Genomic DNA, 14,946 nt, shown 5'->3' on the forward strand with positions numbered 1-14,946 from the left:
GTTAGCGCATATAATTGAAGTATTTAGTTGAATTTAAATCCCGTTATTTAACTTACTAACTGACAAACACACCATTTATACCACAACACTACTTCGCGGTGGCGGCGGGTTTTGTTGAGGTTAGTGAATTATTATCAAAAAATATGTTATTGTGATTAATTTTAATGAAATTCATTTTTAAAATAGGTTTCAATACAATCTTTTAGGAGTGATAAATACTATACATGTGTTAAATGACTACTATTCATTCAATTCTAGCTTTAATTATAGGGACGCGTTAGTTGACATATTTGTGAGTAAAGTTTGTATCGTTTGATAAAGTAGTCAACATCGAGATATCTTATAAGACTATTGTTATTTTAACGTGTTTCGTTCACGGCGTAACTTTAAATTGGTATCCTATTGATTTACGGTGTTTATTGAGCACACTATAGCTTTCTATTTATAGCCGATTCACATGTAACCTCTTTCGATTTAGGCGGGAGAATGGTGTTGGCAAAGGGCCTGAGGCCGCTACAGGTGGCCTCCGTGATATTGTTCGTGAGGATTCTGTCGGTGTTCCTGGTGCAAACTTGGTATGTGCCTGATGAGTACTGGCAGACCTTGGAAGTAGCTCACAAGCAAGTGTTTGGATATGGAACCCTGACTTGGGAATGGCAACAAGGCATCCGGAGCTATCTGTACCCAAGCGTAGTGGCTGGCTTGTATACCGTGCTCAAATACACTGGACTAGACTACCCTGAAGCATTGGTAAGTACTTTATTCAAAGTTTTAAGCCTTTCTTGATCTGGCCTCCCTTATTAATAATTAATGATGGCCAAATAAACATCTCATCAACTTTTCAAAATATTGTTTACAGTAAACCAAAAATAGGCTTTTTTGAACTCGAAACTGAAGTCAATAGATAAACAGTGACACAATATGACTATATGATCATATTTATATTATAGTCAATGTAATACAACATCTGTTTGTAATTTGAGTGATATATTTCTAGTTGTAATGGAGAAGCAGGTATACATTGGTTAGTAATTTATTAGATAAAATGCTATTAGTAGCATAGATATAGAAAAAAAGTCTATGTAATTATTCTTTAATACATCTTATCTATTCTAGAACTGAATTGTGAAAGTTCAGTGTGATTATAACTTATCAATAATGAATTGTATGGTCTGTATATAACAAATTGTAAAGAAAATAGTATGAATACAAATACCTGGACAGATTTCACATTAAGTTATTAACATTTTTGATGTCAGGTAAGGCTAGGCTCTTTCACAAACTAAGAAATAAAGATGCTATGTGTGCAGTTCTAAAATGTAATTTCTATAAAAACAACCATAAGAAGTCTATAGATTCATGTCAATATTATAAAACCTCACTTTGTGGTTATGAGTATTGTTTTTTTTTTAACTGTATACTTATTTCCTCTTTAGATTCTCCTGCCTCGCATCCTGCAAGCAATTCTCAGCGCCGCTGCTGACTACAGTTTCTACAAGTGGACAGGTGGTCGCAAGTGGGCTTTGTTCCTGATCCTCACTTCATGGTTCTGGTTCTACACCTCCGGAAGGACTCTGCTGCAGACATTGGAGACAGCTCTTGTTGCTATTGCATTATCTGTGTTCCCATTCAAGGATGGCAAGCTGGGGTATTATCAACAAGGTAATATAGAAATATTATAAGGATTATATAAATATAATTTGGATTATTAAATTTAAGTTTTAAAAAAATATGAGTCCTCACTTAAACAAAATTAATGTACAATAATTATATGATTACTTGTCCAATTTTACTTCTGATTGATGATATTTTTTTCTTTCATGAGAAATAGTTGCCATTTGGTCCCATAAAAGTATCATAGTTGTGCACATATTATTCCTGTTTAGGTAGTACTTGTAAACCTTTAGTAATTCTGCCTACACATATTGTTGTGTGTAGGCAGAATTGTGGGCGAAAGTTAGATAACTACTATTTTCCTTTATGACATCATTCTATATGTTGTACACAGGACCAAGAATCATCAATATTTTTCCTCATAACTATGTAAACAAATAAAACAACCACTAACTACAAGTAACACATTTGTGTTTGTAAGTTATTAAGAAGTTTACGAAACCTACCTTAACAAATTTGACACGAAGTATTTGGAGCGAAAGTCGATAAATGAAATGATGTGCAGTGAGATTAGAAACAGTAGGTAGGTCCTACTAATATTAATTACGTCCTTGTTACAGAGAACCCTCAGTGGATATGGCTGGCAGTCGTGTCTGTGTTCTTGCGGCCGACATCAGCGCCGCTATGGATCGTGCTCGGTGTCTACAACCTGTTTACTACGAATCAAGGAAGACTGAAGTTAGTCGTCCGCACTTATGTGCCTATCGCGTAAGTATAAATGTCACATTACTGGGTAAAAATCTCAGCCGATACAGAGTATTGGTTTCTGTCGATACCATAGTGTGATCATTTGCTACCTCATTTTTGCTTAGCTTGGTTTGTGAATTATATATTATAAGAAAATAACATCGATCGCGCGACTCACATCAGTTCAAGTTTCACGATCTTTCCCTAACTTAGTTTACCTTTAGTCCTGCTATTACCTTCCATTAATTGACTCCTCTTGTGAAATGGCAATATTTACCAGCCTCAATATTGAGAACAGCAGAGGGCTAGTAAAAACTTTAGTTATTCGTACATTACATCCTTGTTACAGTTTGATCGCCGGCGGAGCTCTCGTAGCCTTGGACTCGTACTACTACGGCCGCCTTATTGTGACGCCCTGGGAATTCTTCAGGTTTAACATTTTACACGATGTCGCCTCTTTCTATGGTCAACACCCATGGTAAGCACTTTTCTTTATATTAATACATATCAATATTATATCAATTAATACATTTTTCTTTTGTATTAAAACACAATTATTAATGGACTATAATTATAATTATGTTACCTTACTGGACAGAGGTATTATTGTGTCACTAATTATGTTTAAATATACGACGAAATAAAATAATAAAAAATATCAATGACAAAACTCCAATTGCTCTTTAAAAAGCATTAATTATAGTCCATTGTCATACATGACAAACACTTGTGTTCACAGGCATTGGTATTTGACGCAAGGTCTCCCGGCTGTGTTGGGTATCAACTTGCTGCCAGTACTGTGGGCAATCAGCAAGATAGCGCGGCGACCGAAGGAAAACAAAGTCGGCACGCTGTTGCTGGCCGCAGTCGCTTTACACGTCGCTGCATACAGGTACTCTGTCTTACTGGTGATAGGCCCATTGTGCGTTGGTTGGCTCTGGGAGGTTGTCAGTCCAGGAGTCCAGCCATGCCAGCTCCCTCTAGCAGCGCAGAAGTCCCTTGAACGTTTGCAGGCTTCTGTGATGGAGTTCGGTGTACCGAAGTTCCCCGCCCAGAAGACCCCCATGCAGTAATTTATCTGAAAACCTACTTTCGTACAGTAATGACTTTGTATGAAACATGTTACTCAACCGATATTAATGCTAAGTCGACAGCTGGTATATTTTTAAAATATATATTTCACAAACCACAAGGAGCGAGAAAAGTATGAAAGCGAATAAGTACCTAAGTTTGACGACACTGGTTTTAGTACTATGACGGCTTCCTTAGTTTTTACATGTTCTTTGTTCTGTTAGCAGTGGCCGAGAGCTCTTATTATGAAGTTTATTCGTCTGTTACAGTTTCGTTCCGCACAAGGAGTTCAGATTCGTGTTGCCTCTGTTACCGATCCTCTTGTACTTGGCTCAAGATGTCATCGTGCCATGGAGTAGGAAAGCTAAGAAGTAAGTCGTTTGGTCAAGTCCTTATTCTTTAAGCTCGAATTGTTTTGCAGACAAGGTTAAACACTTTTGATTTAATATAATCGGAACTGTAATTCTTTTGACGGGCTTAACGAAACTTACGTATGCGTTGTTATGTACCAGATGGCAGCTGTACCTGGTAGCTGGGTCCATCCTGCTGGGCAACGCGGGTCCAGCGCTGTACTTCGGCCTGGTCCACCAGGCTGGGACCCTGCAGGTCATGCCACTGTTAAGAGAGGCAGCTGACAACAGGAGCTCCATTACTTTCCTCATGCCGTGCCACTCCACGCCTCTCTACAGGTTAGTTTGGAAGTAATTTTTACATAGACTAATCTTATCTTATATTCTTAAATATCTTATATATATATATATAAGAAAGTCGTGTTAGTTACACCACTTATAACTCAAGAACGGCAGAACAGATTTGGCTGAAAATTGGTAGGGAGCTTAGAGCCAGGAGACGGGCATAGGATACTTTTTATCCCGTTCGACAGCGTTACCGTGTGACTTGACATGAAACGTCAGTCACTATAAAACGTGGTATAACAAAAAAGAATCAGACTTGGAATAACAAAATAACAAAACTATGTAACTGACGTAAAATGACAGCTATGTAATGACGTATGGATGACAATTTGATATTTGTAAGAAATCAATATTAAAACTATCTATATATATAAAAGAAAGTCGTGTTTGTTACAACACTTATAACTCGAGAACGGCTGGACCGATTGCCATGGTTTTTGATTTGTTGGATTTGTTTCCGTTGATTAGGGTGGTACCAGGAGTTCAGATGTCTATTGGCAGCACCCATGAGATTAGCTCTAAGTTGCAGTAGATGTGTATGAAGGTGGTTGCGATCTTGCTGAAGGGACGCGATTAGCATAAAAAACTAATTCAATTGGCAATATTAGTAAATCATGTGTTTCTTATTTACAACCTACAACTTAAAATGAGTACTTAAAAACAATCAGCAATATTATCATCGACTCTAAGGCGGTACGAAGTCCGCCGGGAAAGCTAGTTAACTATAATACGTAAAGTGTGTTTGAAGTGACTATGCCAAACCCCACTGCGCACGATGTGTCGCGGGTTCGATCCCCGCGCAGGACAAGCGTTTATTTTACGAATGCTTAATCCGAGTCTGTATATGCGACTTGAAAATTTGCGAAACCCTCTGCGACACGATGAAAATCGTAGTACATAACTTGTCCTGTTATTATTTTGTTGATGAAGATACCGAATTGAGATATTGAGATAGCGTAGCGTAGCCTAGTATCAATTAGCCATTACCATTTTATTGTTCTGCTACCCAGCCACCTGCACCTGAACATATCGACCCGCTTCCTGTCCTGCTCGCCGCCGCTGAACGCGTCGGGCGCCACGTACGAGGCGGAGGCCTTCTTCAACAACCCGCAGCGCTGGTGGAGGGCGGAGCTGGCGCGCCGCCAGCCGCCGCACCTTCTCGTCCTGTTCGACCGCCTGCGCGGCCGTCTGGACTCCGTGCTAGCTGAGTACACGCTGCTGCACGAGATACCACACACACAGGTATGTAGAAAAAAAACAAAGAAAAACCATTTGTTCGCCGCTATGACGCATATCGCACATAGGACACAATACAGACAAGCAGAAGTACATGTTTAAACAATAGAAACAAAAAGAACAAGATAGAAATGAATATGCGTCACAGGCACGCGAAATGGCCCTCGCTTAGCATATGCAGCGACCCTATGCAAGCACATATAAAACGCTTTTAACTTGCGTGTCAGTTCAAAATCTGAAAAGTGAGTCTACCTTTTGTCCCAATAGACCAAAGACTACGTAGTCCTTTTGCACGCCGACTGCAATTTAACTGCAATTAGACTGCAACTTACAGTTGGCAGTTAGCAGTTTAAATGCTGTCCTTCTGTCTAGACTTCTAGAGCCTAAGATCTCTCATTGTAATAAAACAAAATATTCATATATTTTTTTCAGTTCCCTGAAGGTGAAGTAGGCGAGAATGTGTTGGTATACCAAAAGACTCAGAGTCCGCCGAAACCACAGATCGATGAAGCAGTCTAACGACCGACAACACGAGCCACAACGTGTTCACGTTAGTGGTCCCAATGTACCGACAAATCAACGATCATATAGCACGCGATTGTGGATCTTATTGAAATGAAGTAAGAATCATAATTGTGCTCATTAGTTTGTAAGCATAGACTTTTATAAACCAATATAATAATATTTTCTACTGTGCCAAAATGCAATCAAAGGATCTATACCTTTAGTTGTCATCATTCAATTAATAGTTTGTTTTTTATTGAAAATGTAATAATGAAGTCTGCATAAATAGGCTAATAATCGTGATCACATAGATAGACATATTAAAACAGTGCTCACAAAATTTGGTAAAAGACTGGGAAAAGATGTTGTATAAAAGTCTATGATTACATCCCATAGTTGCTATATAACATTTTCATATTGCTAGTGTAGCAAACATTCGATTATCGATACTTTCGTTTGTAATTTAATGAATCAATCATTATTTGGTTATAGTTAATTGGCTTTCGGTATTAAATAATTTTTTATTTGTAATTTTAATTGACGCATGGGAATGTTACCCCATGATAATGTGTTCGAAATATTAAAATTAATAGATATACAATAAAAAAAGATTTAAATTTTTATGACAGTAAATGACTATCTCAAATTTGACCTCGTATCAATATCTTGTTTTTTATTCAATACTATTCTTAATGAAGATGCATTTTCTAGTGAAACACATAGGATTAGAATCAGAAAATAATCTAAGAAAGATTTTTGACCAATTTTATAAGCGATATGACTGCAAAATACTTATAAATGTGCAATACACATTTGTAAAAACTTCATATAACAGGTTTATTATGTAGCAGTAAGTCCTAGTGGTTGTGGTAATCAGATAGGCAATTGTTCTAATAACAATTCAATATTTAGCTCTTTAGATAAAATTGCAAACGGACCGAAAGTTCGTGACTTAGCTGTTTATTTTAATGTCTATATTTGGCAGTCATATCGCGACTATGGGTAATATATATACACTTGTTACAAATTTTTGTGCGTGTGTGAGTGATTACCATGAATAGTCCGCTATCCACTATCCATGACTGAATTTGCAGGACGCGAGTACAAATCGTAAACATTTTATATAACTATACGCTTGCCAAAGTTATTGTAACGTAATACTAACATTTTTTTGTGCTTAGCCCGACTGGGAATATCTATATGGCAATGTAGTCTATTAGAATAACTAATAATATTGTCTTCAAGCAGCCCCTGTGTTTGTTAGTTTTAACATTTGAAATTTCTATTTTGCTTTGAAATATTACAAAACTTTGTTCGTATGACCAGTGTTGTGTAAACAATTTTATCCATATTAAATGAAAACATAATTGCCATCATCTTCTTAAATAAAATAAAGAACAGTTAAATACGATTTGTTATTAATAATTTATGCCATTTAATATTTTTGGTCGGGCTCATATTTATTTTGTTAGACAGATTTATTTATTCATCTGGCAGTTTTGGAGAAAATTTCGCATCCACCGAAAAAAACATCATTTTAGTTTTAAGAACTCTTTGCTGTCTTCAAGTTACGGTTAAAACAATGGTCTGGTTAATGGTATGAAATAGTAAATTTAATAAATTATCAATTTGGAAATATTTTTGATGACTTAATCATTAATGCATTTAGTTTTAACCCTAGCTTGAAGCTGGCTTATGAGATAATACATTTGAATTTGAATAATTGGGCCTTTTAAATTAATTATTATTTAATGTCTATGGATTTGAATTGCAATACATTTTTTTTAAGATTTCCTTTTTTAACATTAATATAAACTATTTAGAATATTTTGTAGTTTAGGGATGCTCAAAATAAAGACAGCCAAGTATTTTAAGATCTCTTTGTTTTAAATGTTATACTGACTATTTCTTCTACTTTTAGCGTTGTTTTCTTAAGGATACTGATATTAATGTATTTTGACTAGTAATTTCTTGTTTATGTATGTTACTAAACAATTTAGAAACTGCTTGCCATATCGAATCTTATTCGTTTTTTATAAATTCAAATTAAACACTGCACTTAAACAAAATTATGAAATAAACAGTAAAAACAACGCTAGAAATACAAAGAAAATTAAAACAATTCATTTTTTATTTATGAAAGTCATATCTATCAGTGCTATGTAAAGATATGAAGTAAGGACGATATAAGCAAGTCTTAAAAAATGCTGCAAGACAAACGAGATGGCAACATCCATACATTGCGTGAGCGAGGGAGATGGCAATACCTTGTAGCTTTTTTCAGACTATTCTGATCATGTTTATAATTGCTTTGTGTGGAAGCAAATATTACAAAAATACAACTTAACTTTAGGAAGCATTTAGTCTTACACTGTCATCACATCGTTACACTGTTATCACTCTAGACTGTAAAGTTGCGACAGTTAGACGTTCAAGAGTTTCGTGAAGTTTTGTTGCGTTTTCGTGTGTCTAGTTCGGGTTAATCATAAAATCATAATTGAATACAGATAAGTTACTATAATGTGCCAAATGAAAATATCTCGAATATTATTATTGAAACTAAGTTTTTTCTTGTAGTTGACACAACAATAGACATATTACTCTGTGTACAGTAAAGAGGTTTGTATTTGTCATGAACTTTTTGCCTTATTTGTCTTGTCCTATGTAAGTGCTATTGAATACTGATGCTATGAGGCTTAATAATAAGTATATAAAGGCATATTATACAAGAAAAATATAACACACTTTTTATAAGTAAAATTTAAAATCCCACTTAACAGGGTCTGCATATAAAATAAGTGTTAATACAAATGCTTCCACACAAACCGAAACTTTTCTTAACTAAGAAATAACAAATTTTGAGCAATAGTTTAGGTAAATAGTTGATTGTTTTTCGTGTTTAAGATCCGAATGTCTTCTATACAGATGTCAAGTGTGAATTTTAAATAAAGATTTTATTTTTAATATACATTCTTTTATTGGTTATACCTGCTTGTTATTAAGTTAAAATTGTTAAGATATTTTATTATGGTAGTTAGTGTCTTTGCACTTACTTAATTGCTTATACTAAAAAAAATGAAATTTATTTCAATCATTTATTAAGTTGTATAATCGGGAAGAGCGGAACATCCTAACACAAGCAAATCCTTGCTTAAAAGGATGGTCCAAATTATATTATGTAAAAAAAAAAATAGTGATAAAATAAACATTTATTTATATCCGAAACTCCTGGAATTCCTCGAAAAATATTGAACTAATGCTTTTTTAAAGAAACGTTATAGGTATTATTTTTAGGTGGATACCTAAAAAGTTGTCAACAAACATTTCACGATCTGATTACAACATATTTCACGTTGTTAAAAAATGCAATTTTTTAACTTTTGATTATACAATGGGTATAGTTCTATGTACATAAATAGTATGGTAATTAAAACTTCCTAATAATGACAAAGCATGTTTAAAAGCCTATCGTCTTTCAGTTGAGTATTATTTGACCTAGTATCTAAGTTATTCATAATTTCCACATTCGATACGGCGTCTAGATAAGGACTAACTTGGACGCTATTACTAGATAAGTATACAATTGAGTTATTTCCCTTCTTAGTGCTGGTGCAGACTTGCGAAATGGTTTTTTTTACGATTCCCACTCTAAGGTACTTCTTACTCTTGAGTCGCGGGGGCTTCACAAACAGTCAAGTCACATGCACAAGACACATAGACTCAGGACAAGTATTCGTGGATCACACAAACGCTTGTCCCACGCGGGGATCAAACTCGCGACAAGCCGCGCACAGCGGTTAGTTGCCTCAAACACTCAGCTAACCGTACAGATTAAATAGATGTAATTCCGTGCTAAAGTTAAATAGATATATATTCCATTTTATCCTGTAATCGAAAAGACATGGAGTTGATACTCTTGAACCCGACAATAGCGCTAATTCTAGCGCAGGCTGTTGTTGCAAATAAGCTTGAACGACAGCTATCGACGCTCATTTACGACGACCAGTCACCACCTGAGAATCGTTTCAAACCGCATGTGTAAAAGTTATTAAAATAAACAAAACTGAAGGCGTCCCTGATAGAAGGTCATTCAGAGGAAGGTCACCGTGAAGCAAGACACAAAATCTAAGATAACACAGACTCAGGGTTTCCCTTCGCATGTGTAACTATTCTTATCATAAATATTAAAGTATCTAGGTACATGGTTTCCTTACTCCAACCCACTTTGATTACTCGGTCAGAGGTTATAGATAAGTCAATTAAAACAGTCACTACACAGCTGCAAAAAAAATACTAAAATAATCATGTTTTAGCTCTTGGTAAACCCAAATATGTTAGCAGTCAAGTGTTTAGTATTTTTACTTAGTGTATTTTTGTTACAAAGTGAGTGCAAGTTGCATAGGAGGTCTAAAAGGGACAAGGACGATGGGAAGAGCAGTTTGGCATTTGTTTTCGATGTGACTGGGTCCATGTATAACGACTTGAAGCAACTCCGCGAAGGGGCAGAGATGATTTTGAATACGGCGCTCAAGGAGAGCAATGTGATAGCTGATTTTGTGTTTGTGCCGTTTCATGACCCTGGTAGGTGAATTTCTTGAAATAAATTGCAGTGCGTACATTTGAATAATTTTTAAACATCAAATCCTTGGGATATTCAAATTATAATAATACCAATATATTTTTATTGTGGCAAATCATAACGTAACGTATTTTTCCCAAGTTTTTATACACTCAGTTCTTTATCTCACAAACGGGAGAGATATCCAGGAAAATAGGTCACTTATTACGGGAGGAAAAGTAAAATTACTCTCTCTTCCACAACTTCTAATTACGTTACTGATTATGTTAAAGTAATAAATCGCTATTACAATTACGATAAATAATAGTTGAAGGTAAGCTCAGAAGTATTTCAACATCAGGGGTACTGTCACCAAATCTTAAAGTAAAATTATTGCATTCGTTAAAGCGTGACAGAGCGCTATACAACATAGAGCCATCTCTCTGCCACACTTGCAAAAATATTAATTGCGGTTGTTGTTTATTTCAGCCGTTGGCCCAATAACTGTCACTCGTAGGAAGAACGTCTTCAAAAATGCGTTGAACAGGGTCCAAGTACAGGGCGGCGGCGACTGCCCCGAGATGTCTCTGACTGGTATACATTTAGCTCTGAACGCCAGCCGGCCGAAGTCCTTCGTGTATGTGTTCACTGATGCGACGGCTGCTGATCACGCCATCGTGGGGAAAGTTCTCGATACGATACAAAGGAAACAGAGTCAGGTGGATTTGTTTATGAGTTATTTCTTGTTGTAGAGCTAAATTGACAGATTAAGTAGATATAGTAGCCACAAACAGTTACTAACTTTTGTAGGTAGCCTAGAAGAAAATATATATTGGGAAAAATTTAGCGTTACGTAATTAGTTATGTGTTTGTTCTTTTTTTCAAAAATTTAAAATTAAAAACTAAGATGTCCATTTACATTAAATACGTCTTCTTTTCATCAGCAAATAGATCCAGGCATCTTTAACTATGGTCTTTCAGATACAATTTAGGCACAGGAAGCCCGATCTTAAAGGCCAGTCAAAACAATGTTCCCAGCGTTTTGATCATCACCATCAGGCCATATTCGTTCACTGCTGGACTAAAGCCTCCCAAATCGCAAGCCATCGAGACCTTTCTTCGATTGCTCGCATCCAGCTCCTGCCTTCCATTGTTTTAATTAATGCTAATCTAATAAGACTATTATTTTCAGGTGGTGTTCATACTGACTGGTCACTGTAACGACTGGGATCGTCCATCCTACAAGGTGTACCGACAAGTCGCGGCCGCCAGTTCCGGACAAATATTCAATTTGAATAAATCGAATGTGCATAAAGTAAGTAGGTACCAGAGGACGTGTATGAAGCGGAATAAGCGGAAAAAGCGGATGACGTAGCATATGGTGGATCAGGTTTAGCCAGTTTCTACGCGCTAATCTCAAGAACTACTGGTTCAAATTAAACAATTATTTTTGTGTTGAATAGACCATTAATCGAGAATGGTTTTAGGCTATAAACCATCACGCTGCGACTAATAGGAGCAAAGATACAATGGAAAATGTGGGAAAAAAAGGGGAGATATAAATTATAACATATCTTCTAACCATGTGGACGAAGTCGCGGGCAACAGCTAGTTGTATATATGGTCGGAGTACCAGATTGGTGTCTCAGTTGAAATCGCTCAAAATTGCTTATCTTCACCATCTTTAGCAATTCGAAAAATAACTAACCAAGAAACATGATGTCGAAAACACATTGGTAGTTCGAACTTACCATCAGCTGTCTAGTAACGAGCACTGGCCAAAGGAAAGTCCGCACTTTAAATCAAATATTTACTTAGATATTTTTTCTGTAAACAGTCTTAGCAACTGCGACTTGTAAAATACTTCAAAGATCACATTCAATGAGTAATATAACTCAACTTATTATTCAATGAGGATTCTAGCAATTTTATTTCTTTCAGATGTTAGAATTTGTTAAAAGTTCCATAAAAGGGAGGATGGTAAACCTTGCTTCGGTGTCCAATCCGGCAGGATACAACTTTACACAAGAGGTAAGAGCTTTTTAATTAGACGAGGCATACGTTCTTAGGTAAATAAATACTTTTTAAATTTATAAATCAATTCAGCTTTGTAGGGGTCAATTTCCCCTGCTTCCAGTCAAACCAGATACAGCCAAGTACAGGCCTTATACATGGAGTGATTGTCTATCTGAACCTCTTAAACCTAAATAGTTAACTAGGGAATAAGATACGTCTAGGGATAAATTCGATTGAGTAAAAAAGCTCACTTTAGTAATTATCAACTATCGTTAGGCTAAAAATCCCTTCCAGTGAAGAATCGATTATATTCTTAGATTCCAGTGGACAGTACGCTTGGAGAAGTGACTGTATCAGTGTCAGGGGCAAAGCCGAAGATCACAGTTGTGGACCCTAAAGGCGAGCAACTGACCGGCCCTCCGAAACTTATCACTACACTGGACCTGTCTGAGATTATGGTGAGTGAATAACTCCGATGCTTAAAAGGGATGGGATGCTTGAGAGGTTTATTTTGCGGGATTTTTTTTTTGGGTTGGGAAGGCTGATTTTTTTCCTTTGAGGGATCCGGGAGTCCACGTTCGTTTCCCGGAAAGACTTTTACGCATTTCCAAGACCTTACTTTACTTATTATTTCAAATAACCCTCTGCCTAGACAGATCTGGGAACGAGTAGGTACTTATTTTATTTATAATCCAACTACATATCACAAAAAGTCGCCAAACTGTAAAATACCTACTCAGTTTGAATGTGATAATAGTCATTTATCTACATATTTTTGAGAAATTAAATGCAAATTAGGTTAAACTAACAAGACGCGGCCGGCACTGTGTGGTAACTCCACTCCATCAAACGCGGCTGACGTTACCCGGCGGTTAGGTTTTGTCAGTAAGATCTGACAATACACGTCCTCCCCCCCCCCCCGGGAGGGCGGATGTCCATGAGGATACCCACGCCTTAAAAAAAGAAATAAAAAAAAAGGTTAAACTAACAATATTTCTTTCAGTCTTTTTTTGGACTAGCTGAACTTCTTTGGGAAAACTGCTTATTTAAATTTATTTGTAAAATATGGCTGGAGTTATGTATTGCCTTCATTCAGGTCGTGAAAGTAATGCAGCCGGAGCCTGGCAATTGGACGATCACAGTCGGCAGCGAGGAGGATTACTCCGTGAAGGTCGTCGGCCTCTCCAACCTCACGTTCACTCACGGCTTCTCTGTGAACGCACCGAAGACTATGAAAGAGACCAGCTATAGACCTTTGAGAGGTTTGCTTCGAAAGTTCTGTTCCTAGAAAGGATGTTTCACTAAAAAAATTCAAATTCAAATTATCTTTGCCGGTTGTGACTGGTTTATCGAAGTAAAACTTAAATAGTTATTTTATTAATGCGTAAGACATAATTTGACGTAAACATTGGACTATGTCCAGGGCCCCGATTCTGCTATTTACAATGAACGATAAATGATCAGAACTTGGATTGAATTTAACACAGTTCGTATTCACCTAAACATTTTGCCAACACAATTTTACAATACAATCAATTTCACATTAGAAATTGATTGTATTGCCAGTGAGTGTTCTGCCCCATATTGAATTACGACACGATAGAATTCCTTGACGCGGGAGTGGTTTAAAAAAATACCATGTTTTAAACAATTAATTACCAAGATACGACATCCGAAGCTTTTAACACTAATCCATATTCCAGGTACATACAACCATCTGATGGTCGCCTTAAGTCAAACAAACGCGTCTGTAAGCATACAGTACGCGGAGATCCTCACTTTGGACGGGAAGACTTTGTTCGAGTTGCCCCTCAAACAGACGGACCGAGCGAGCCTGATATACCGAGCTGAACCATTCATACCGCCTGATGACTTCTTTTACATTGCTGTAAGTTTTACACTAGTGCAGTAGTCACTAGATAAAGAGTTCTTAATTGGGATAACACTGTTTGTAGGTTTCGTGCTCAGGGTAAAATCGGAACCATATGACTAAGGCTTTACCGTCTGTAAGTCTGTATCTCATGATAGCTAGACAGTCGTGTGTGTTCAAAATACCATTATTTGGCTTTTTTAATTTAAGTATTATTTACCATGTAAGTAATACTTACAATGAAAAATATATATTAGCCATATGTTGCTGTGGCAAATCCTGTAGCAGACAATCTAGACAAAAATATATATAGACTTAAATCTCCCTACTTGTATAAGATATTTCAGCTATTAACTTTCTCTTTTCTAGATCAACGGTCGTGATGAAAACAATCAGGAGTTGCGTAGGGTAGGATCAACAGCTATTCAAGCTAAGTTACCAGGTAAAGAAAAGATCATTGCTTAAGGTAACTTAGACTAATCTGATTATTCTCCATACATGGTATATGCTTGGTCTTCAAAATGAAAGGCTACCTTTTTTTTCAGAGGTTCCTTATTTATCAGCTCCGCGCAAAGTAAGTACCCCATTATTTATACTAAATTATCTACAGGCGGTCTTATGTTTTTATCTATATA

The 14,946-nt window shown here is 36.4% G+C and overlaps 2 protein-coding genes across 3 annotated transcripts in view; both read left to right on the top strand.

Annotated features, from left to right (window-relative positions):
* Window positions 1-30: 30 nt before the first annotated feature.
* LOC113491820 (GPI mannosyltransferase 3) lies at window positions 31-6,518 on the top strand. 2 transcript variants are annotated; one of them, XM_026868992.1, is made up of 10 exons: window positions 31-119; window positions 479-750; window positions 1,437-1,662; window positions 2,235-2,382; window positions 2,711-2,839; window positions 3,101-3,253; window positions 3,702-3,803; window positions 3,945-4,121; window positions 5,138-5,369; window positions 5,796-6,518. In XM_026868992.1, the coding sequence occupies exons 2-10, from the start codon at window positions 487-489 to the stop codon at window positions 5,880-5,882; spliced, it is 1,518 nt and encodes a 505-aa protein (XP_026724793.1). In that variant the 5' UTR covers window positions 31-119; window positions 479-486; the 3' UTR covers window positions 5,883-6,518. The 2 variants fall into 2 exon arrangements, with proteins under 2 accessions (XP_026724793.1, XP_026724794.1); XM_026868993.1 differs by lacking the exon at window positions 31-119 and adding an exon at window positions 150-292.
* Window positions 6,519-9,634: 3,116 nt separating this feature from the next.
* Window positions 9,635-14,946, top strand: part of LOC113491813 (hemicentin-1-like) — a 35,931-nt gene continuing 30,619 nt past the window's right edge. The window contains exons 1-9 of the mRNA XM_026868981.1: window positions 9,635-10,448; window positions 10,915-11,144; window positions 11,618-11,740; window positions 12,367-12,456; window positions 12,759-12,899; window positions 13,538-13,703; window positions 14,145-14,329; window positions 14,681-14,753; window positions 14,857-14,885. Coding sequence (XP_026724782.1) covers window positions 10,199-10,448; window positions 10,915-11,144; window positions 11,618-11,740; window positions 12,367-12,456; window positions 12,759-12,899; window positions 13,538-13,703; window positions 14,145-14,329; window positions 14,681-14,753; window positions 14,857-14,885 — 1,287 coding nt within the window. The 5' untranslated portion in view covers window positions 9,635-10,198. The remainder of the gene's footprint in view (window positions 10,449-10,914; window positions 11,145-11,617; window positions 11,741-12,366; window positions 12,457-12,758; window positions 12,900-13,537; window positions 13,704-14,144; window positions 14,330-14,680; window positions 14,754-14,856; window positions 14,886-14,946) is intronic.

The sequence above is a fragment of the Trichoplusia ni genome, chromosome 3, assembly GCF_003590095.1.
Source record: "Trichoplusia ni isolate ovarian cell line Hi5 chromosome 3, tn1, whole genome shotgun sequence".
NCBI lineage: Eukaryota > Metazoa > Arthropoda > Insecta > Lepidoptera > Noctuidae > Trichoplusia > Trichoplusia ni.

What these genes read in the sequence shown, in the direction of transcription:
- LOC113491820 (XM_026868992.1), top strand. Translation starts at nt 487, where the DNA reads ATGGTGTTGGCAAAGGGCCTGAGGCCGCTACAGGTGGCCTCCGTGATA. An exon ending in CACTCCACGCCTCTCTACAG is followed by an intron (nt 4,122 to 5,137) that starts GTTAGTTTGGAA and finishes TCTGCTACCCAG; the next exon opens with CCACCTGCACCTGAACATAT. An exon ending in ACGAGATACCACACACACAG is followed by an intron (nt 5,370 to 5,795) that starts GTATGTAGAAAA and finishes TATTTTTTTCAG; the next exon opens with TTCCCTGAAGGTGAAGTAGG.